At 46.8% G+C, this 25,003-nt stretch overlaps 1 protein-coding gene and 1 long non-coding RNA gene across 3 annotated transcripts in view; one reads left to right on the top strand and one right to left on the bottom strand.

Annotated features, from left to right (window-relative positions):
- ZDHHC14 (zinc finger DHHC-type palmitoyltransferase 14) overlaps positions 1-25,003 on the top strand; it is a 262,897-nt gene that overhangs the window by 138,402 nt on the left and 99,492 nt on the right. For both annotated transcript variants that reach the window (XM_057310924.1, XM_057310923.1), the window contains exon 2: positions 13,150-13,310. In XM_057310924.1, the coding sequence (XP_057166907.1) occupies positions 13,150-13,310 (161 nt within the window). The remainder of the gene's footprint in view (positions 1-13,149; positions 13,311-25,003) is intronic.
- Positions 10,849-18,810, bottom strand: LOC130543522 (uncharacterized). The gene is made up of 3 exons (XR_008958915.1): positions 18,608-18,810; positions 12,045-13,294; positions 10,849-11,633 (listed from the first exon to the last, which is right to left on the bottom strand). It is a non-coding gene; the product is annotated as an uncharacterized LOC130543522 (long non-coding RNA).

Below are 25,003 nucleotides of genomic sequence, written 5' to 3'. Positions count from 1 at the left end.
AGAATAATCAGTAGCACGGGCAGTGTTTAGGGGGACAAAAGGAATCATCTGTTAATGAACACTAAGTGTTGCCCCTTTAGACAAGGGAAAAATTAATCAGCAACCCCAACAGCAATCCAGTATCTAAAAACTCTCGGTGAATTCCATTTTGTTCATTTTCAATTTCATTTTGTTTTTATTTCTACCAAATACATGCTCCTGAAACTGTCCTAACCTGATGGCCTCTCACTTGGTGTCAAAAGGTTCACAGGCTTGTTAATTTGCTCACCTTGTTTTGTTCTTCTTTCCTTTTGGGAAATAGAATTTTTTTTTCTTAAATACGTGTGTAGGCTTTTTCTTCTCTCCTCAAAAGCACCGTATTTCCATTTTGTGTGAGTATCATGTACTCTTTTTCAAATAATGGTGTCTCTGCTGTTGAAAACAATGTTGGTCTGTAAGTTCGTGAGCCAAGTAGCTTCGCCATCCAAACTCACAGGCGTCTCTGTCCCAATGATGGGCTATTTCTCAACTGTATTCATCCTGTTACCTTACTTCTAAGACGTTTATGATGATGGGTAAGTTAAAAACCAAGTCTTCAACTCCTCCTCAATCTTAGAGAAATATTATAAAGGAAATTTACTTTGTAATTCTTCCTCTGCAAAAGGAAGCAGGTGGCCCTCCTTCTCCCCCAGGAATAGGAGAAAATTAACCGCACGTCTGGGTGAGGAGAGCTTTAGCAGGGTAGGAGAGAGCTGTCAGCAGATGTAGGGAATACACAGAGATGAGTGTCTGCTCATCTTCATGCACGGTTTCTTTAACTTTGAACAGCATGACGATCTTTGCTACACCTCGCCTTGCAGCTCACCACCCACCGCGTGCACCTCAAGCTCTCGGGTCTGCTCCGATGATTCTATTAAACTCAATTCAGCAAATATTTGCAGAGTGCCCGGCCTGTGGCAGGAAGTGTCTGGGGTGCTGGGGATAGAGGAGTGAGTCAATAATCTGCATAGGCCCCCTCCTGCTGGACTTGCCCCTGGGTCTGAGAAAGCCCCACCTTCTTGCTTGGCCGTTGACCACGGAAGGCCTGGACACAGTGAATATAGTGAAGGGTTTTGTGGCTCTGTGTTCTTGCAGATGCCACTCCTCTGTGCTGGTCTAACTCTTGCTTAGCTTTCGATACCCGCTCCAGAAAGCCTTCGCTGATTCCATCCAGGCCCGGGCCAGCTGGTCCCCTTCAGCGTTCCCTCCATATACTCTGTACCCCATCACCAGACTTGCTGTTGTGTGTGTAGTTACCTGATTTGGGGTCTGTCTCTTCTACTAGAAGGTGAGCCCCTAGAGAGCAAGGATCTTGTCTTGATTTTATTGTATCCCTGGTGTTCAGCCTCATGTGTTGGCATGTAGGACGTGCTCAGTAAAAGTGTGAGGAGCGATTGCATGAGGGAAGGAATGATGCTTGGTGACATCAGACATCCACAGCATCCACAGTACTTGCTCTCCATCTGTAGAAACTTCCCAAAACTCACACGAAGGCCAAATGATTCTGAGGTAGTCTTCATGACACCCAAGGCCACTTTCCCATGGCAGTACCTTCTGGAAGCTGGAAGGAGAGGACTTCGCCCAATGTGATGGGCGGGGGGGGAGGGGGGCACACTGCAGCAGAGGCATCGGTGATGTGTAAAGCTCTGCTTGCTGCTTTAACAAACCCAGGAGAGCAGACTGAGGCCCTGGGGGTGGGGTTGCTGTGGACAACAGCTAACAGGAGGGAGAAGAGAACAGACCACATAAACAGCAATTATATGGTGAGTGATACCAGCAGCACCATGCCCATGGGCATCATGGGGCCACATCCCAGCAGAGAACCTGATGCCCCCCAGTGTCCTGGGACAGAAGAGAAGGCCCATTGATGTTCACCGTGCAGTCTAAAACAAGGCAGAGAATTTTCATCCCAGAAAAGTTTTCCTGAACATATAATGATTAAACTAATTTGTATTTAGTTGAAAATGTCTCTGCATTGAAGTCCTTTCGGCCATGATGCCCCTAACAGAGCTGTCCACCATTTGGGTTCAACTCCATGAACACAGCCAGTGTTTGGGAAGTTTAATTTGTATAGCTTTTCATACCTTCTCGTTTCAGAAGGCCTTCTTCCCCATCCTGCCATCCTGGGACCCAACCCCAACCCCAGGGTAGGAAGAGGGACACGACAGTGAGTCTGGAACCCTGGATCTCCAGAGAGCTTGCTGGGCCATGATGGTGTCCGTGTCCTGGAGCGTGTGGGCCTACACCCTGCAGCCTCGTTCTTGGCTGTCTCTTGGGTTTGGTTTTGTTTTTCCCTCTGACATAGGAACAACAGGGTGTAGTTGTCTCTGCTGTTAATATATAAATGTCCAGTTTAAGATGGAAACCCACGAGAGTGGCTAGAGGAGAACTTTCTCCTGTCACACACTTGTGAGAAACTGTGTAGACCAGAGATGTGAGATAACTCAGCTTTTGTATCTTTAAATATATGATACCCTGTACCTTGCACCATGCCGACCTAGAGGCACCTGGAAATCAGGGGCTTTAGCCCTTTGAGGTTTTCATCTAACCTGGAATATGCATTATTGTCGAGTATCTTCTCTATAGATAGTTGACTTTTTTTTGACAGCAGAGACAGATTTTAATATTGGACAATCCCTCCCCCCTTTTTTCAGTTCAATGAGAATTTATGCATTTATTTTTAATCATATGTTTTCCACTGCAAAAATAAGCCATGTTTAATTAAGAAAATTTAGAAACTACCGAAAAGCACTTACACACAAAATCACCCTCCTATCTTTCACCGTGGATAATGAGCTAATGTTTTAGGGCACATTATTTCAGTTGTGAATATAAGTGTGCATCTGAAATAAAAATGGGATCATCTCATATCTACTTTATACCCAGTGTTTTTTAGATATCTATTCAGTTCATTCAGCAGATAGTTACGGAAGGCCTACTATGTGCTGGACTCCATTCTAGGCAGTGTGGGCTACGTCTGTGAACCAAGCAGGCAAAATTCCTCGTGCCTTTGAGTTTTTCTATAGCAGGGGAGTCCGACAGCGAAGAAGTGAGAATGTACAGTACTTCAACAGGCCAAGCAGGGTTAAGTGATAGGAGGGAAGTAAAGTCCAGAAGGGGCCAAGAGCGCAGGGGTGTTGGCGGTAGGAGGGTTGGGAGTTCACCCAGTGTGGTCAGAGAAGGCTCTACTGAGAAAGTGATATTTGAGCAAAGACTGGCAAGAGGTGAAGGAGCTTTGTGGCTCCCTGCAGGATGCCTTCTAGGTGGAGGGCGCCACGCAGGCAAGCAGGACTGGCAGCTTCCAAGAACCGCAAAGGGGCATGAGGAGGGAGCAGAGTGCGAAGGAGGGGAGTGGAAGAGGTCAAAGGTAATGAGCCAGGTGGCTGGTTGCCAGAGGGGTGCAGGACCTGACAGCTTTCACAGCCGTGGCTCTTGCTGATGGGACAGAGTGTGGGGGGCAGGAGTGGAAGCTGGGGGGAGTCCGGAAGCTGTTGCTTCAGAGGGAGGGCATCAGGCGCGACCCACCTCAGACCCCTCTGAGTAGAAAAGCAATTCAGAAAAGTGTGAAGATGTGTTAGGAATCCTTCACCAACTTATTTCGTTCACATTTTTAAAAATATATGCACGATAGTGAGATATGATTTTCAAACTGTCTAAATCAGTCTAAAATAGCTTTCGCCGTAATGTAAAATACAGGTTCTAAGTGATTAGAGAGTATTGTCTTATCTGGCACATTTTTGCTTCATGAGTCATCTGAACATGTTGATACCTTAGATTGGATGAAATACAGGATTAGGAATCATAGAGCTGAAGTTCTGTGGAGAGTCTCCTGTACAGAGTTTTGTACAGGCGTTGGAGTGGACTCGCAGGCGTTTGGCGTTGGAGTGGACACGCTGTCGTGTGTGACATGGGATCTGAGCAGCCACACTCGCATTCTGTGTAGGGCTAGGGCTGAGACGGTCTCTCCTCCAGCCACTCTGTCCAAGCCCCCGCGTCCCACCCCCATTCTCAGCACCTCCTGGGGCAGGGAGCTTCCCGCACCGACCTCTCTGGTCCTGCCATTTCTTCTGGGTCCAGGATGCACAGAAAGCAAGGTGGTGGCGTTACCATGACCCAGTAGTTCAGTGGCCATATTCTACCTGCAAATGACACGATCATCTGGGTTAGGACTCTAATGGAAAAGCTGGGACATATGGTCACCATGCCTAAGTATTCACGGTAGGTCATGAAAAAGCCAGTCTTTAGGGCAGAGAGATCCAGGCTTTCCGCCCTGTGGGTCACACACTAGCCCGAAGCCTTTGGCTTCCTGGAATTTTCAATCAAATTCAAAATCACTTGGCAGAAACTTTGAAATGCCACCCCCTCCTGACGAGCTCTTGCACTTCTCAACAGTGGGTGGGTACTTCGGGCTGTTGACACACTGTGCATGAAACCTGTATTTTTAACGGCTGATTCCCAGGTTCAGTGTCTACAGTGGGACCTCTCTGGGTGGTCTGGGAGGCCCCGAGTGTGGCATAATGACATGGATTTTGTCACAGAAGAGCTGTGGAGGCTTCAGGCAAGACGGGGCTATTTGGGGACATCCCTGCAGAGACCACGCCCAGCTAGGAGGCCTGCAGGGAGAAGAAGGCAGCCGGATTCCTTAGCGACTGTCCTCTCCTGGGTCCCTGAACTTCACCTGCCTCCTAACCCCCAGAAATCTAAAAGCTACAGTTCTCAGACTAGAAAGTAAATGGGTGTAAAAATGAGCCTGGGGGGCGTCCGATGACACTCTGAGCCACCTTTACAGTTTATACATGTGTCTGTGGAGTTCTCTCCTCACCCAGCCTTTCTCTTGGGGGCAAGCTTGTCCTTCCAGTTTTCTCTTGTTATGTTTACCCCCTTTGTCCCTGGGGTAATTTATTTAAATTCCCTCCTTCCGGGGCACCTGGGTGGCTCAGTCAGTGAAGCATCTGCCTTGGGCTCAAGTCATGAGCCCAAGGTCCTAGGATCAAGCCCACATGGGGCGCCCTGCTCGGCAGGGAGCCTGCTTCTCCCTCTCCCTCTTCCCCTCCCCCTGCTTATGTGCTTTCTCTCTCTCTCTGTCAAATAAATGAATAAAATCTTTTTTAAAAAAATTCCCTCCTTCCAGATCATATTGGTAGATTCATCATTATGTGCAATTAGCAAGAAGGGGGCTTTTCAGACACTGGAGGTCTCTTACAGGGAAATGACAGTCTTAAGAGTTTTATGAAATCCTCATTTTTTTCCCCATTCTAGAGTTGTGAGCGGGTGTTATTTCTGAATCCACTTTTTTCTCTATTTGTCTCTAGGTAATATACTTATCTTTGCCCTGTAGTGGTACATTTATTTCTAAGTATGTGATTAAGGAACAAATCATACAATTAATGGTGTTTATGTCCCTGCCTATAAATGAAAAATCCATTTATTTTACAGTGACTCATATGAAAAGGAAAAAGATCATTTTTATTACAACCCTTACAACCTCCATTCCTTACAAGGCTACTCTGTTATTATTTCAGACATGTGAGTCATTGGCTCAGATTATTTCATTTTAGGATCATTTGCCCTAACTATCTATTACCGAAATGCATTGCAGTCAAGATTCTGGAATGTAAAATAATGGGTTCACTTTGTGATTTCTGAAACATAGAAACGTCTCTTGTTGGTGTGTGGCATCACAGAGGCAAGGCCACCCCCCACCCTGTATGAACGTCCACAGCGTGCCTCATTTCTCTATGTAAAGAATAGTGATTCTAGTGTTTATGCTTCCACACGTATAGGACAAATATCAAGGCCCTATTGTGTCGGGTCATGAGCTACAATTAACGGGACTTTTTTTTTTTTTTCTGTATGTGTATCCATTTGCAGGCAAAAAATTAAAAGATGACTCTAATTGTGTTGATATGGGAAAAGGTTCTCTACTTTTTGTTCCAAAGGCCACCTGGTTTTAATGTCTTTACCACATCTTGTTAATGTTTTATTTTTCTTTTTAAGTAAAGCGAATCTTCCCCCAAAGAATGTCCTGTGGAGAAACAGAGAGACCTGGCTACCCAGTAATGAAATCCAGATTTCCTCTCTGCAATGTTTCAGAAATTAATGTGGCCAAAGGAGTTTCTACCAAGGAATCAGTTGTATGTCACATTCCAACCTGAGAGCCAGTCTCTAAATAGGAATGCGGAATTAATGACAGAATTGATTCTGGGACGTCAGTATCTGTTTGATGGCAAAATAGTGTTGTCAGAATTAGTGACAAAACATCCAGATTGCATAGGCTCGGGTAACATAGCACCCAGACAACAGCTCCACCCTTCATCAATGAACACCAAAACACAGATCATTATTTCTTACAAAGATTTGAGAAGATTGCTGGTAGAAGTGAAAACATTCCTTCTAGGGGCTTCTGGGTGGCTCAGTCAGTTGAGCATCTGACTTGATTTCAGCTCAGGTCGTGATCTCAGGGTCGTGGGATCAAGCCCCACATCGGGCTCCACGCTGAGCATGGAGTTTGCTTGGGATTCTCTCTCTTCCTCTGCCCCTCCTGCTCTCTCTCTCTTTTAAAGATTTTATTTATTTGAGAGAGAGACAGACATAGCGACAGAGAGCACAAGCAGGGGGAGGGGCAGAGGGAGAGGGAGAAGCAGGCTCCTCACCAAGCAGGGAGCCTCATGTGGGGCTCGATCCCAGGATCCTGGAATCATGACCTGAGCTGAAGGCAGACACTTAACCAACTGAGCCACCCAGGTGCCCCTCTCTCCAAAAGAAAGAAAGGAAGGGAGGGAGAGAGGGAGGGAGGGGGACTATCCCTTCTAACCTTTCGGCAATGCTACATTTTCTAACTTTTACCTGGAAGGACTCTTTACCTCTGGCATACAACGAGGTGGCAGTCTGTGGTGGTATCCAGTCACCACAGCCCGAGCCTACCGCCCCCTCCCCCGACATGCTCTGTGGGGAGGGGGGCCCTGGGACAGCTTTTTATCAGGTTAGCATTTCTTGGCCTGGTGTTAAATTAGCTCATTTCTTTCATGTTATGAAAGCACATGCTTTCAGATTCTTATTTCTTCCCCCTCCTGTCACTTTCCCATTGAGCTTTATGAAGACTGAGACGCTCGTAGCCTGTTCTCCGCAGGCCCTGGGTTGTATGTAGGTCACAATTGTTCAGACAGGGAGAGGACTCCATTTGGTGTTTATATCTTTGGCAGCTGCATCAGCGACTTGTTTCAAATCCAGGCCCTCGGGGGAAGGAGGCTTCCTCCTCACAGATGGCACTCAGAGTTGGAGATCCCAGCCACAGTTGCTCAGAAATGTAAAGGAGCCATTTTCAAGTCGTCTGAGCTCGGGCTAAGAATTTTCTTTGCTGCTTGCAGCGCTTGGGCTAGGAAGCTGTGCTGGTCACTGTGGGTTGGCTGGGATTTCCCATTAGTCTTGCCTCCTTCTAGGGGGAGGGCTAGCGATCCCTGTCGTGGGCAGTCTGCTTTTTGCCTTGTCTTTACCAGAAGGACTGCAGATGTTCTCCGCTCTCTCTGCGCGGCACTGATCTCGCCGTGTGCTTAGGGCCATGAATTCTGCTGCTTTTTATGAAGAGTGCTGTCCAAGATTTCAGAGAGAAGCTAGACATTGGTCTTTGTCACACAGAGGCTGGTTGGACAGGGAGACGGTCAAGAGCATTTAGTATTGTCCAAAGTTGTACCAACATGAGGAGCTTTATCTGCTGGGACTTCAGGGCGTGGAGGGCTAGTTAATGCTCACGGGATGTGTCCATATTGCACACCCGACTCGGCGAACTGCGGACAATCTACTCCTTCCCTTGGCCAGGGAAGCCTCCTGGGCACTGTAGAGCCTTAGCCCCTGTGTGGAGGAAGTTACCGGCAACTCCCCTAAGCTTGTCCCTGGCAGGCTCAGAAGACAGAGAAAGGAGTTCTAGACACAAGATACACTGTTGAGGTGGACAGTGTGGCTGATCTGACTTTCCTTCTCTTTTCCGTGTTATTATAAAACTCAGTTGAATGAGGCCCATTCATTTAGTCACTTGGCAAGTGTTTCCAAACACCTGCCCTGCGTGAGGCATTGTGCTAGGTGTTGTGAAGGACACAACAGTGAGCAGGGCCAAGTGTCGCCCTCCAGGACCTCCAGTCGGGTCAGGTACGTGGGACGTGTCCACCAACAGCCACGAGTACCACAGACAGGAGCAAGCAGAAAAGTATGGAGGTTCAGAGGAAGAAGCCATCACTTCTGCTTGGGGGGTGAGCCAAGAAAAACTTTTCACAAAGTCTTTATAGGATCTTGAACGTTGGGTGTGAGGGCATTCCAGACACAAGGGCTGGGTGAGCAGGCGCCTGTTTGGGAAGTCTGAGAGGTCATGGACGCCTGAGAAGGAACATGAACTTCACTTAGCAGGAAAAGGGGAGTCATTGCAGACTTTGGGGCTGAGGCGTGTGGCCCAGAGCTGGCAGCATGGTTCGGGCAGATTGAAGTAGGGGCCTGGCCGGCAGAGAGCTGGCCCCCGGGTGGGAGAAGCCCAGGAATGCAGTGCTTGGGAATTATTCCATGAGGGGCCTGCAAGGATGGAATGGGACAAAGTGAGGTGGAAGGATGGGCCTCGGGCAGGAGGAAGGCTGCCTCCTCTCTATTTAGGAAGAGGGAGGGACGATGCGGTGCCCACAGGGCAGTCCCTTGGGAGCTTCTGTGGAGTTCACAGACTCCAGAGAGCCAGGTTTAAACACCTGGGGGGCCCGAAAGCGCAAATCCACTTTGGAACAGAGCTCTTCAAGCCAGCACTTCCCAGTCCCCCTTCATGCCCCCCGTCCCACCCCCTGTCCCCTCGTTCTCTCTTGTCCAGCTGCCAGGGGCTAGAAACTGCACCTGGCCAGCTGGGGAGGAGGCCTAACTCAAAACCAAGTTAGAAGTTTCCACCATTACCTGGGATTGCTACACACCTAATTACTTAAACGACACTGTTTGCTGCTTAAAGTGACCAAAGGACTTCCTGTCCCCTTCTTCTCATGACTGGAAAAGTCAGGGGACCCGCCTGGGTTTTTACGCAGGAGCAGGGGTAGGTTTAAAAGGAAGAGCAGAGAAAGTTGTATTTCAGACTCACGCAGGGTGTCTCTGTGGCAGACAGCCGGTTACACAGTTGGCAGAAGCCCTGACAGGCCGTAGGCCTTCACTTGTCAGCCAAGTTCGTCCTCTCCCGGACAGGGTCTGAACGAATCTACCCTCAGGTACAAGTAGCCTAAGCCCCCAACAGCGTGTTGTCTGTGGCATGAGAACGTGCCAGGGGACAGAACACTCAAGTAAAGGCTTTGCTCTCTCATTTTGAATGTCACATATTAGCAAACCGGGGTGGTGGACATCCTTGGTGGGAGATGAGGAGAGGCAGGGGGAGGTGAGGGGAGGCCTCCGGAGCTGTCAGCATGGAGAAGCGAGTGGCCCTTAAAGATAGCAGCTGTGCGTGCGGAGCGCTGGGACGGCGCGGAACGGTGTGGGGCGTGGCGCACACATTAGCTGCATCTTGCTCTGGGGGGGCCCCCTTTGGGACTTGGAGCAGGCCGACTTTGAGGTCAACCATGTGACGTTTCAGACCTAAAAGGAAAAGACAAATACTCCGTAACCCGAGACCTGCTAAATCACCTTTGCAGGGTTTCCAACAGCACTGAAGTGGCCTCCATCCTTGGAGAAGCCAAGTGGAGCTGAATAAATTACAGCTCCGGACGCCTGTGGTGGATCACATCCTACTGTCCGGTCTGTCCCGTCATGTTGTCCAGCTGTGCCCTGCCTGCCCTGCGTGATGACTCTTCCAACCATTCCCTATCCAAACTCAGTAATAAGGAGAAAGAGGAGAAACCTTGGCCTGAAATTTAAATTCTGGAAAATCATCTTCTACACAATCATTTCCCTAACCATTTTATAAAATACACACACACACACACACACACACACACACACACACAGAGTCCACCCAGAGTAGATTCTTTTAAACTAAAAAAATATTTTAGGGCTACTGATTCAAAGGGGACATGCACCCCGATGTTTACAGCAACATTATCAACAATAGCCACATTATGGAAAGAGCCCAAGTGTCCATCAACAGATGAATAGATAAAGAAGATGTGGTACACACACACACACACACACACACACACACACACTAGAATATTACTCAGCCATCAAAAAGAATGAAATCTTACCATTTGCAACGATGTGGATGGAGCTCAAGGGTATTACGCTAAATGAAATAAGTCCATCAGAGAAAGACAAACACCATACGATTTCACTCATATGTGGGATTTAAGAAACAAAACAGATGAACATAGGGGAAGAGGGAAAAAAAACAGAGGGAAGCAAACCATAAGAGACCCTTTGTGATAGGGAACAAACTGCAGGTTGATGGAGGGAGGTGGATGGGGGATGGGCGAGATGGGGGATGGGCATTAAGGAGGGCACTTGTGATGAGCACTGGGTGTTGTACGTAAGTGATGAATCATTAAATTCTACATCTGAAACCAGTTTTACCACATATGTTAACTAGAATTCAAATAAAGGCTTGAAAAGAAAAAAAAGTAAATATTTTAGGGTGAATATAAATAGAGATATATAAGTACCAAGGTCAATCTTATGCCTTCGATAGGGACTATGTTCATTTCTGACTGGTACCCTAGAACATTTTCAAGGCTTAATACAATGGTGGAGATTGTTTTTTATATGACAATAAGTGTAGCAAAGATAATGTCATATTTTATGACACAGATACCTCTTAATGGCCCTCTAGAGTTTGAGCTCCTCGCTCTTAACTTGAGGTAGATATCTCAGTCAGAGATTTAATCAACAGACTTACAGCAATTGATCTTTATTACCAGCTCTTCGTAGAAGCTCCAGGTCACCGTCCAAACGTGCCACACTTAGCATAACAGGCACGCCTGAGAGCACCTATCCCCAGAGCCCACTGCACCACACCACACCATGAGCTGGGATTCAGTCCCATATGAACATTCGGATTCCGAGTTTGCTTCAGTAGTAAATGTGATTTCGATTGTCGCTTTATATTGAATCCCTGAGTAGGGCCATCTTTTAAACTCTTCTAATTGTCTAAATCTTATTGCAAGAAAATGTTCCCTTTACAAATTCAGGATTAGACACTAAGTGCTATTTGCCAGATTATGGTGTCCCCCGTCTCTTAAATGTTTGTTTATTCAACTTGAGGCTTTTCACATTTTTTAGGAAAACGGGAAGCCCATTAAAGGGTATTAATTATGTTAGTATTTGCCAGAAAACACTCGAGGAAAGCAATTTTTTTAATGCAGAGCAAAGTCCGTTGGATTAAACAGTCCTTTCCATAATTTAACTGAACACTTCACAAAGCGGCTGTCTTTAGGTTGGACAGTCTTGTATTCCTTTTTTCCACAGCGGGTTCTTTGTCTGCTGGCTCTCTGCCAAATTCGCTTTCCTACAAGACGCTCTGAGGATGTTCAAAAAGGCTCTAAGTGTCTGGGAGTTTGGGTAGGGTCATATTGCTGCAGGAATGACAATGAACAGTTTTTCACGATTCCCCATGAGCCCTTGACAATCCAGCGAGTGAAGTGTGGCATGATGTCGGTGACGGTTGTTTCGTTCTGTTTCTGCCGGGCAGTTAGTGTGGGAGAAATGAAAGAGAGGTTAGAAATGTCATATTTTTGTCTCTCTAAATCGGGTGAGTCTCCTGGAGACTACAGGCCTAGTCGTGTTGGGGTCACTCCTCCCCCCTCTTAAAATTGTTGGAAATTCTCTGGGTTCTTTTAGAACAGGGAATTCGGGAGAGGCCTTTGGTCTTCAGGTCAGAGTAACCCACAGACACCTGTCCAAGTCAGCATGCCTCTAGAAGACCAGATGTTCTCACACGCCTGATGCCGGCCTCAGCCAAAGGGACCAGGCCCCCTGATCCTCAACACCTAGACCCTTGCCAAGATCCCCTTGCTGTCCTATCAGAGACCTCACTTTATGGGAGTGGGGTGCTGGTCCCTAACATTCCCAGGATGGAGCCCCCCGTGCACCTCCTTGTCTTGAGCAGATCTTTTCCTCTCCAGCTCCCTCTCTTTGTTTCGTCTGAAGTATCTGCACGAGTATCACCCGATGGGGTAGACCATTGAGGGGCTGGTTTCCATTCCAGATATTCACATTCTATGATTCTGTGTTGTGTTCCTTGTTGCCCATGATGTGACTGAACGTGGTGACAACAGACTGACCATGGTCCTCGCGGATCCCACCCTCATTCAGCTCCAGGCATCGAGCTAGTTCTCACCCTGCCTCTCGCCACCTGCATGGAATCGAGGGGCGATGACAGTGGGCCAGGGTGCAGCGCTTGAAGCTGCCCTAGAGCCCGGCTGGCATAGACGTTAGTCTCCCTGATTCATCCCAGTCCCTGCTGCTTGTCGGCTCCCAGGACTGGAGGACAGTGAGGAGGTTTCATAGAATTGAGTTGGGCCATGTTCTTCAACTGGTAGCTCACACGCCTTCTGGAAAGCAGGAGTGTGTTATACCCCAGCTGCCTAAATTCCTTTAAGTTTCTTCAGACCCTGGCTTGCAAGTTCATTTTCATAGCTCATTAACCTCTTTGGATAGATTACCTCCAAAAGATTGAAAAATGGTTTCTTGCCTTTGAAGGGTGAATTTGCGGTTCTCAAGCCTTTTTATGCCACATAGGTGTTCGGCTCAGGAAGGAGAGACTGGGTCTGGTGAAGACGGAGCTAAGTTGGTGTCTTCTATTATGCAGTTCCCGGGAAGGGCGGGAAGGTCACACAGACGCACGAGCTGTATTGACCCCGCAAAGGGTCGACGCTCTGCACGTCCTACTCTGATGGCAGAGCAGGACGATTCTCACGTGCCTGCCAGCATCTTGCCCGAGGAGCACTGTGGGAGCAGAGGGCCTGGGTTGTTACAGCTGGGAAGGGAGGGTTCAGTGGTCCACAAGAGAGAACTGCAGACCTCCCCAAATGTAAATGCTTAAAGTAGATGAATTTTTAATGGAAATCAATTTTGCTCCTTCAACGAGGCATTTGGCTTCTTGGAAAATATAGACCACTCGCTGTTGATTACTGACATTATATTTCCTTTCTTCTCTCCCTCCCCCTCCCACCCACCTTTCCAACCTGTTGGCAGCTGCCCGTATCTAGCAGTGAAAATCACCCCCGCCATCCCTGTGGTTGGTGGCATCCTCTTCTTCTTTGTGATGGGGACCCTGCTTCGCACCAGCTTCAGTGACCCGGGAGTCCTTCCACGAGCCACGCCCGATGAAGCCGCCGACCTGGAGAGACAAATAGGTAACCCCAAAGGGCTGCCCTTAGCCTCGGGTCCCTTCCCACCGGGGCTTGGCCACCGTGTGGGAGGACGGGCCAAGGTGCCCGTGCAGGAGGGGCAGGCAGGGCGCTGGACAGAGGTGTGTAACCGGGGAGGCGTCCGGGAAGTCCTTGTTCCCTCGGCGGCAGGACAGCCTGAGTAGGAGGTGGGATGTGAGGTGGTTGGAGGTAAGGCCAGGGGCTGGCGTGCTGGAGGCACCACCATCAGCACGCTCTGGGTCCCGATCTTTTTTTGAAACCCAAGCCCCGCTGAGCAGGAGGCTCTGTCGTGAAAGACCAGTATTTGTAGGTGACTGCCCTCCGTTCCCTTTATGATCATCATACGTACTGCTGGTTTCCATGCCAGAAACCTGGGGAGGTCAGGTCTTCCCCTGCTATCTCGTTTATCCGGCCTAGAACCCAGAACTTCTTTATTAAGGCAACGAAGATATATATTTGTGATATATATGGAGATGAATAGCTTTCGTTTTCCTTAGATATTGGAACCCTGTGTTGAAATGTAAAACTTTTACAGCGACCCATTTTAAACATATTAAAACAAATCCTAATCCCCCATGGGGCAAACTTTTAAAGCTCTATTTTTAGTTAAAAAGAGAGCCTCTCTTGCTCTTATCAGTTTGTACTTGCAAACGTGTAGCTTTGCAGTGATGCGATGATAATTTGACAAGAGTGGCAGAGGGGCTGTGGTGACTCTGTGTGAATGCAAAGCTTAGCATAATAACCCACCTGACACTTCCCTCCTGCTGTTCCTTCTACTCCCTGGGCTTCTCTTCCCAGCCTCGCTCAGCCTAAAGGCCCCGGCTTTCTGGTATCAAGAGATAGGAGTGTGGGTCTCGAGAAGCAGCATGTGCTGTGGGCTGCCATCCCCAGGTACCAAAGCATGGCTGTGTCCTCTGGGCATCTGCCTCTATCCTTCATCCTGGCCGTGCGGGAGGGGAGCAGTAAAGGAATTCATGATGGGAGTGTATGGCAGTGGTCTGCTGGGGTGCTGACACTGGGGTTCTTGTGTCCTGAGGCAGGGAAGCAGAGGAAGGAAGAACTAGCAGGGGAGAGACAGTCTCTTTCTTAGCCAGTGCATCTTGGAATTTCAAGACATTAATTATGTATTAATTCATAATTTGAAGCCTTACATTTATAGCATGTGAATCATTTGTAAAGGCCATCCACGCTATCACTGAATTGATCATACCCAAGCCAGTTTGGGAAGAAGACTTTATTATTACATCCATTTTGCAAATAAGGAAACAGAGCCCCAAAGAGGTTAAATGGGAGAAAGTGGCAGAGCCAAAGCCTTGAACCCAGGTCTCCTGGATCTCAGCCTTTATTCTTTCCAGGGTGCCCTGTGATGGGGAAGAGACAGGCCCAGTTTCCTTCAGGAACAGAACTGGGCCTATGGAAACTGCATAGTCTGTACGCACGTCAGCTTAGCACACAGCTTGAAAATCCTCTAATCAAGTAGTGCATAGAGTGCCCAGCTCTTTCACTGGCCTTGAAGCATTTTCCTGGTGCAGTCCTATTTTCTGTCCCAGCTTTCAGTGAGTGCAAGGAGCATCCGTGAAATCAGCAAGATTAGGTACTAGAGCTGATAAAGAATGCCACTGGAATTCTCTATTCTAAATGCAGATTCTAAGAGGTACAGAGTTTCTGTCCATCCTTGTTAATATTGAGGAAGTTGAGTGATTCACTAAAGTATTTTTTTTTTTTTGGTTTTGAGTTGATAACCTAAGAACAGTATTTTTCAACATAAGTATTTTTAAAACCAGCTCTGCCCCATGCCCCCAGAGACACAGAATCTGTGAAAGTACTAGATGGGTAAAGGATGAAACCAAATCTTGTTTCAGATGAGGGCGAGTAGAAGCTCTTTAGAGACAGGACAGCACGGCAGATATGAGTTGCTCTGCACATTCCTTCCCCAAGAGGCAGCAAGAAAACTGAACAAAATAGTTGCAGTAATTTCATGGCTCTAGAATTCAACTGTATTGAGGGGCAGTTATCCATGAAAATCTCCTGGACTTTGGGTAAGAATAGTGGGTGTCTATGACAGTCTCACCTGGGGCTGCTCCAATCCCCATCTGAATTCCAAAGGTGAGGAATTTCTACCTGGACAGGGCAGACTGAAAACCAGCAGCTTACCTGTCTGAGGGGCTAATTTGCTTTGGAGTGAAGTATGGAAAAAAGAAATCAGTAACTGAAACTTTCACCTTAAGAAACTAGAAAAAGAGCAAACTAAACTCATGGCAAGCTGTAATAAGGCAGTATTAAAGATGAGAGTGGAAATCGATGAAATAGAGTACAGAAAACAACAGAGAAAATGAGTGAGACCAAAAGTTAGTTGTTTGAGAAGATTAATGAAATTGACAAATCTTTAACTCTACTATTCTCCACCCCTTCCCAAAAAAGACACAGAGAAGATACAAATTACCAAAATCAGGGAAGAAAGCAGAGGTATTGCCACTGACCCTACAGATATTAAAAGGATTTTAACCTAATGCCACAAATTAGACAACTTAGATGAATGGAAAAATTCTTAGCAAGCCACAATTACCAAAAGAATGACTCAAAAAGAAAAAGAAAAGCTTAAGAAACCCATAACAAGTAAAGAAATCGGCTGTCCATATGTAGAAAGATGAATTTGAATCCTTACCTCACACCATACATACAATTTAATTCTAAATGGATCGTAGACCTCAGTATAAGAGCTAAAACTCTAAAACTTCTGAAGGGAACGAAGAGAAAATTTTAATGACCTTGGGTCAGGCAAAGAGTTCTTACATAGGGATGCCTGGGTGGCTCGGTGAGTTAAGGGGCCAACTCTTGATTTAGTTCATGTCACTATCTCAGGGTCCAGCAATTGAGCCCCACTGGGCTCCATGCTCCACACAGAATCTGCATGAGGATTCTCTCTCTCCCTCTGCCTCTCCCCCCCACTCATGCTCACACATGCTCTCTCTCTAAAATAAATAAATCTTTTAAAAAATTAGAGTTCTTACATAGGCACCAAAAGCATGATCTGTAGAAATAAAAAGATAATAAATTGGAGTTCATCAAATTAAAAACTTTTGTGCTTCAAAAGATACCATTAAGAAACCAGAAAGACAAGCCACAGACTGGAAAAAAGAAGTATTTGCACATCATATACCTGACAAAAGTATCTTGTACTTGTATCTAGAATATATTAAGATCTCTTACAACTCAATAATAAGACAAACAACCCAATTAAAATGAGTAAAGGATTTGAACAGACATTTTCCAAAGAAGATATATGAATGGCCAATGAACACGTGAAAAGAGGGAAATGCAAATCAAAACCACAATAACGTACCACTTCACACCCACTAGAATGGCTCTAATCCAAGACTGACAATAACAAATGCCGGTGAAGATATGGAGAAATTGGAACCCTCATGCTTTACTGGTGGGGCTGTAGAATGGTGCAGCCACTTTGGAAAACACCTCCTCAAAATTCCTCAAGAAGTTAAGAAGAGATTACCATATAACCCAGCAAGTCTGTTTCTAGGTATATATCCAAGAGAAATGAAAACCTACGTCCCTGATGTGCACTGTACCTAATGCCCCCAAACTGGAAACGACCCACTTGTCCATCAGTGGGCAAACTGATGAACAACTCATGGTATATCCACATGGGAGAATACCATTAAGTCATAAAAAGGAGCCCCATGTTGACACATGCTACAACATGGTTAAACGGCAAAAACACACTAAGTGAAAGAAGCCAGATCATAAGGCTACCTATTGTGTAATTCCATGTGTATGAAACGTCCAGAAAGGGCAAATCTTCAGAGACAGAAAGCAGATGAGTGATTGCCGGGGGTGGGGGCAGGAGTGAGGTTCGCTGCACTTGGTCGTGAGAGAACTTGCTGGAATGGTGAAAGTGGTCTAAGACTGGACTGGGGTGCTGGTGGCACGGCCCAGTACATTTATTAAAGGTCATGTTATTGCACACTTCCAGAGGATAACTGTTAGGTTTGTAAGTTATAGCACAATAAACTGAAAAAGAGAAGGAGAGGAAGGGGAGAGGGGAGGAAGATGGAGCCGAAGAGGAGGAGGGACCCACTCGTCTCTAGTTGTATGACATTAGGCTAGTTTTTAAAATGAGAATAATGACACATATCCTAGAAGGTTCTTCTCAGGATCAGCTCAGTAAATGGTTGGGGTTTTTGTTTTTGTGTTTTTAAAAAGAAAAAATCTTCTATTTCCCACCCAGTTCTCTCCTCACCTTCCACATACATAGACTATCATAAAGGAATTCGCCACCTGCCATGTGATAGGAATAAATGGCAGAGCTGGTCTAACTCTTTATTAGGAGTCCTCCCCTGTATTGCTTGGCTGTGGAGAATAAGATTATGTTTCAATGAAATCTTAGCACATTTATTTTGTGCTATCTAGCAGAAGGAGGAAAAATGAAGATTAGCTTTGGAAACTTCTTATTATTAGTTATTAATTTTAATTATCTGTAGGAGATCTCTCCTTATAGGAGCCCATGGTAGCCACTTGAAACCCATCTGAGTAATGGAGTGAAGTTGTCCCAAGGGTGGGACCAGCTTCCCTGTCTTCAGATTTCTTGGGGGGGGGGGGTTAGGAGTAGGAGGCCCTGCGTCTGAGTCTGTTACAGACTCTTGAAATGCCATACCCTTCTTTTTTTCTGAAAGACCTTTCCTGATTCATGACTTTGCCGCCATGTCATGACAAGACATCCAAGAATGGCAGTGGGGGTGCAGGGAGGTCTCACTGGGGTCCCTGAAGTCCTGCTTGGAAACGCGACACTTGGGAAACTCCGTTTTTTTGATTCACTTGGGGATGATAAGATACTAAGCAACTGATCTGGGGCTAGAAAGAAATGATGAGACACTGCATTAGTTATAAATCACAGGATCAAAGCATTTCAAGTAGGGATAGACCTTTCCAGGGATCGAAATGGGGAAAAGTGGTGGGTCTGCATCTCTGCTTTTCGTTATGCATATTGTCTCCTCCCAGCCCTCAGCAGTCCAGAGGACCCCAAGAGAGGGAGTCCAGGAGGAGCCGAAATGTGAGCTCGGCTTGTCAGGCTCCCAAAGTGAGGCTGGTCACTTAGGAAACTCTCTCCCTGTGTCACAGTGATCCTGACACCACAGAGTTCTTAGGTACGACACCAAAGGCAGGATCCGTAAAAGAAAAAGATGATCAATTGATCAAAGATCAAGTGGTTGCTTAGTGAGGGTAGAATCAGATCAAAGGAAGCAGGGCAGTCTTCAAAAACTCACCTGTGCGGTGGCGGGATCAGTGTCTGAAGTATTGCCCCCCTCTGCACCTTTTCTTGGTGAGTTAGAGTAGGTGGGACACGGTGGGCACGCGAGTCTCCCTTCTCTCTCTGTCTTCCTCTGTCTCTGTCTCCCTCTTTCTCTTTCCTCTTCTCTCTCCTTTCCTCTCTCTCTTCCTCTTCCCCCTCCTCCTCTTTCCTCTTCTCTTCCCCCTCCTCCTCCTCCTCCCAGCCTCCTCTCCCTCCTACTTCTCCCCCTCCTCCTCTGTCTTCTCCTTCTCCTCTTCCTCTCTCTCTCCCTTCTCCTTCCTCTCCTCCTCCTCCCCCTCCTCCCCTCCCTCCCCCTCCTCCCCCTCCTCCTCTCCCCGCTCCTTCCCCTATTTCTCTAGCTCCCCCTTCTCCTCCCTTCACTTCCCTCCTCCTCTTCCTCTTCTTCTCTCTCATCCCCTAACCCCTACTCTTTTGGTCAGATTCTCATCAACAACTTCTCTTGAAGTACTCAGAACCAATCACCATTTCTAAGATGAAAGTTTATCTTTCATTATTTCCCAAATTAGTCCTTGGACTGGATATCCTCTAGATGAGATGTTTAGGAAGCAGGGCAGTTTCCTGATCCCGAGGAAACACTGGCCGCCCAGCCTGGGTTGTGCACTGTCCCACATAGCGCAATTCCTGGGAAGAGTTCATGGGAACAGGATGTTTTCATCCGCCAACTTGACTTGCTGGAGTTTTTTCCCCTAGAGACATCCTAATTCTGTGTTTACGAGTAGAAACATTTTAATTGGAATTTTAACAACACTGATGGATTTTTGTGGAAGAAAATACTTTCTGAGAATAGTCTAAGCCAATTGAAGACCTTAATCAATGTTCTCTATTGTAAAGCCACACTATTTCCAGTTTTCTCCCATTTCTGTTTTCATTTTACTAAAATTATTTTAATTGGAGTAATTTATTTTCTGCATAAAATTTGTAACTAAGTTTTTTCTCAATCAGGTTTTTTTTATATCATGAAAGTTGCCATTAGGAATTTTCTTATAGAACTATGACTTCCACTAAGATAGATTTTCCTGGTGATTTAATTTTTTGAAGTCAATACTGGTTTCTTTTTGTGTTGGTTATTTCTACTGGTAATATTCACCATGAAATTGCTTTAAAATGTGATGGCTTCGTTTATTTTTGGCCTCGTGATGAGTCTGTTGTCTGTGATGGATCTGTGGTTAAATCTTCCTGACACTTGGTGTTACTTTGTGTGTTGTACCCTGGATACCCGCAATGTAGAACGTCCAGAAAGAGAAGGAGCAGGATCGTTGGGGGTTAATTTGATTGGCTTTTGTCAGTTTTCTTTCCAGAAGGCGATATTTTCTGCCCCTTTCCCCCAAATCCTGTTTGCATCTCCCTGCTCGTCTCCGAAATCACCCCAGTGTAACCTCTTTGTAATCGTTATCTGCAGTGGACATTTCAGCATTTCATGAACATTCGGCCAGGCCCAGGAACTCTGTTTGGACTTGAACTACACCTGCCTGGGCGGGATTCCTTCCGCCTTTCCATTATCTCTCCCTTGCTGTTTGCTTCCTGCCCCGTTCGTTACGTACTAGCGATGATGCCACTTCATCAGCTTTGGGACTTTAAGCATTTCCCCATGCCCGTGGCAATAGAATATTCTCTCTTGTTTGTCCATAATAAAAGGTATGATAATAGGAACAGCTATTTTTCATTGAGTGTTTCTCTTGTGCCAGGTAACATGCTCAGCTCCATGCCGTATGACCTCCTTGACACTCCCAACATCCACTCCATGGTGTTTAGATACTATTGTCCCTATTGTATTCACAGGAAAGCCAGTGCTCAGAAAGGAAAGTGGTTGGCCAAAGGTCATTTGGCCAGAACTGGAAACGCAGGCCCATCGGCCATCACACCCCTGTGCTTTTAACCACTGCCCACCATCTCGCTGCACTGGGGAGCCAGGCCCCGAGCGAGAGATTTCTGGTCTTACTGGAGCAAGTAGCACTTGCCATTTCCCCTAAGTTATTTTCTCTCCCCCAGACTGTGGACATCATCCAGCTTTCCCATCCTGTTGGCTGACTCCTCCATCACATCCAGGGCGTAGAAATAAAGAGCTGTGTCCAGTACGTCTTGGCTGCAGGGCCTGCTTCTCAAATCCTGGGCCCAGTTGCGTGGAGAGAGTAGAACGTCAGGGAACGTCCAGACAATCTAATGCCCCTCTTGAAACTGCCTGCAGATATAGGGGCCTTCTGTCCTTTGGGGCTCTTGCCGATGTCCTGTGATGCTCATGAATGAGTTAAGGGGAGGGGGGAGTAGGGTGTCCCACCATATCTGAAATACATTCTGGAAGAGACAAGGCCTATGAAGAAAATGGCATCTGGGGACTAAAACAAAAAGTAGATTCCTTGTTTGAGGGAAAATGCTAGAATCATGTAGTGTGTACGGATGCCAGGGAAGGGTAGGCAGTTATTCTCCTACACCAACGCAAGGTGCAACTTAGAATGTCAAAATTCCTGATTGTCTCTTTAAAAAAAAAATCCAGCCTGGGAGAGCTGGGAACCAGATGTCACAATTCAAAATTGTGGTATTTGGGGAAATACCACAAGATTTTGAAGGCTCTAGTTCTGAGGGAAGGAAGGAGTCGGAGATTTTTGTTTTTCCGAAGGATTTGGGAGGCTGGGTGTTTTTCATCCAGGATGTTCTTTGAAGCCTATATTATTTCTTCTTCCTGTAGAAACACGAACTTGTGGGAATGTACCATGTGTTGGACCCGAGGCCGGTTTTGGATGTAAATGCATTCGCTTGTTTGTGAGGTTAGGACAATTTCCTGTGATGGCTGAAATGGAGAATTTTAACGACAGAGGAAAAGCACCCAGCGGCTCCCCTCCTCTGGGATGCTCTTTATAGAACTGCCTTCACCATCCTCCAGATAGCTTTGTGGGTGGCCAGTGGTATTTTCCTCCTTTTTACGGGAAGAGAAACTGAGCCAAGGGACACTGTTTCACTTGCTGAGATCCCACTTTCTTGTCCCCATTGCCCTGAGCCCCCAAGTCTGAATTCCTAAATACACACAGGTATTTTGGTGACTTCTGTACTTCCCATCCTGAAGCCTCTGAGTGTCTCTTTTAATATAATAAGTCTCAGTAAGTTGAAGGTTTGACTTACGTAAATGTACATATGTACAGATTTGAAATCTCTTCTAGAGAATTAATGAACCCTCCCTGAAAGCAAAGGTATCACTTCATTGCAGATGAGGGGAAATGACTCTATCTCTCTCACCACACAAATGTCACATTCTTTAGAGTCTGTTAAATCACCAGAGGGATGGCACAGAGCAAGATTGACATGCTTTGCCGGAAGGAAGGAAGGGAGGGAGGGAGGAAGGAAGGGAGGGACGGAGGAAGAAGAGAAGGAAGAGGACAGAAGAAGAAGTGTACTGTAATTATAATCCGTTCTCATATACAAGGCTGTGAAGGGCGGGAGGATGATGAACGAACCAGGGTGAGGAATAGGTCAACTGCGAGAGAGCAGAGGAAGCCAGAAGCTGTAAGGGGAAGGAAAGGCTCAAGTGGCACCAAAGGGATGGAAAAATTGGGAACACGTGGCTTAAGAACATGCCAGAGGAAAGAGCAAGGGCCTGGCGCGTGATCGTGGAAATTAGAGGCCCGCCCTTCCCCAGCCAGGGGCACTGAGATGCACAGATCCTGTTGATGAAAGAACTTGGGAAACCCACCTCCGGTACTCCAGGTAGGCTGGTCCTCAGCAATGCTCTGAGTCATAGAACCTTCCAGCTTAAAGGGACCTCAGCAGTTGTGGAGATCATCCTGGCCCTCTCCTTCATTTGCAGACAGGTACACTGAGGCTCAAGAGAGACAGGTATTTACGCCTATTGTTTGGCATTTTTGCTTCTGAAACCAAATCCCTAACTCCTTGCTACACAAGGAGAGGTCCATGGAGGAACAACATCAGCGTCTCCCGGGAGCTTATTAGAAATGCAGAACCTGGGGCGCCTGGGGGGGCTCAGTCGTTAAGCGTCTGCCTTCGGCTCAGGGAGTGATCCCGGCGTTCTGGGATCGAACCCCACATTGGGCTCCTCGCGCTGGGAGCCTGCTTCTTCCTCTCCCACTCCCCCTGCTTGTGTTCCCTCTCTCGCTGGCTGTCTATCTCTGTCAAATAAATAAAATCTTTAAAAGAAAAAAAAAGAAAGAAATGCAGATCCTCAGGGCCCACTCCACGTACTGACTCCGAATCTGCAGTTTTAACAAGACCCTTGAAAGCCGAGAAGCACAGCCCTGATGCTCTCACTCTTACCCGGGGCCCGGGGACCAGCCTGTGCTGTTCCTCTCCACCAGTCAGCGTTTGCTTCCTCTTCTCCGAAGCTCCCAGGACTGTCAGGATTCCAGGAGTTTGGCTAACTACGGATTCATTTACTTTGAGCATTCGGTGAGGCAGCCTCCTTACAGTGCCTGTAAGTGGCATCTTTTCCCTTATTATTACTTATTAATGATAACTCTGTGATACATACCTTCTCTTTTGACAGTGCTTTACAGATTTCAAGGCCCCTATACTTTTTTTATCAAGTAAAATGTATGGTTATGAGCCCAGGCTCTCGAGCTAAGTTGGCTGAGCCTGCATCCCAGCTTTTCCACTGGCTGTGTGACCCTGAGAAGTGTTTTAACTTCTCTGAGCCTTGATTTTAGTGCATATAAAGTAGACCCACTAAGTGCAAAGATCCATTGCAGTGTTCTCATCCTATGAGTCTAGAAATCAATCCTTCCTCCTCCTTAGCTTGACCATGAAAATCCTGGAACCTGAATATTCTAGAAGGTTAGTTAGCCTGTTCAACTACTTAAACAAGAAAAACGATGTGTTCTGTGAAGAATTTTAGAATGCAAAGCTGCACACACACCTGTGGAAATTCAACAAGTAAACTATAGGTGCCACGATATAAGAGATAAGCGACTCCCTGGACTGTTACTCATATTACTACTTTAACTGGTGTCCTTGGGAGGATAAAGCAAAATGATGGAACAGTAGCTCTTCTGAGTGAGGGAATGAGTCAGTTGGTCAATAGGTTTTAGGGGGAAGTCAAAGATAAGGCACTTCATCCAAGAATGAGCAGGGCGTGTTCGGCAAAACAGGCTCCGGAACCGCAAGGCGGCCACACTGGTGCATGTGCCGGGCATGAGGAGGAGGGGAGGACAAGAATGGCTTTTCAGGAAAGAAATCCCGCTGGAGGCGGTTCATCAGAAGAGTGGGCAGGCTCTTTGTGCCTGGAAGTGGGAGGCATTTTCTTATTACAAGTGTGGAGTAGCATGAAAGGCGGCTCGGGAATAAAAGGAAACAAGCTCCCAGTGCGGAGAGAGGAAATGGACCAGAGCGAGGAGGCGGCCGGGACGCGCTGGGAGGAAACGGAGGCAAGCAGGTGCAGGGCCAGGAAAGGATTAGCGGCCCCCGGGGAGGGGGGGCAGGAGAGAAGACTGAGAGAACTGCTATGCTCAAAGAAGCAGTAGGCGCTCCCTGAACTTTTCTTGGGAAGAGCTTTTCTCTTTTTTTTCTTCTTTTCTTTCTTTCTTTTTTTTTTTAAAACAGTCTAGGGATCCATCCCACATTCTGCTTCATAAAACATCTACATGTTTTGAGTGTTTTGTGGCTGGAGTCTACACTAGGGACCCGACTTCACCGAGAGCCACTTGCTAAATAACCTACTCTTAGTGTCTCTGCTTATCCCTCACCTGGTCCTTGACAGCCGTCTGTCATTTATGGGCCTGCACGCTCTGTGATATCAATGGGGTACTTTGCCACAATAATCACCCTCCAAAACTTTGTTATAATCAAGCCAACACACTGTTGGCTTTCCAAGTGAACGTTCTTCCTCCTCCTTTAGAATCTAATGCTGTAGATTAGAGATTTACAGTCAGTTTTCGGGGTGGAGCGGATGTGTACTCTAGTTCCCTTTCCTTCTTCTGTGCCCTGGAAAACTCGAGACTAAGTAAGCTACGGGAGGTAGATAACTGTGATTTTGTGTTTCTGGTAGACAAGGTCTGACCTTGAGAATACGAGTAGACTCACACCTACTGTGTTGTCCAGAGTTCGAGCTGAGCGCGGGACTCACTTGCTGCCAGCACTCAGAGGGTAGAAGGCACTCGGTGGGAGAATGGGGGGCCCCTCTAGCGAGGGCTCTTTCCCTCATCATGTTTGCTTGGGGAAAAATTCCTCACATTCGTTTATTTATCCAAATTTACCTTCCTAGGCTCCCCCCCCAAAAATCTAACTTACAGAGGTGGACAGAAGTGAAGACCATTTATTTGGAGGCTGTAGAGTAATACTGTCTAGGAGAAAACAAGTGCAAGTAGACGAGTGCCATGCTACATACCATCAAAATCTGGAGTGCGCACTT

Source organism: Ursus arctos, unplaced genomic scaffold, assembly GCF_023065955.2.
Source record: "Ursus arctos isolate Adak ecotype North America unplaced genomic scaffold, UrsArc2.0 scaffold_13, whole genome shotgun sequence".
Lineage (NCBI taxonomy): Eukaryota > Metazoa > Chordata > Mammalia > Carnivora > Ursidae > Ursus > Ursus arctos.
Note: the sequence above shows the minus strand (reverse complement) of the source record. Positions and strands in the feature narration are given on the sequence as shown.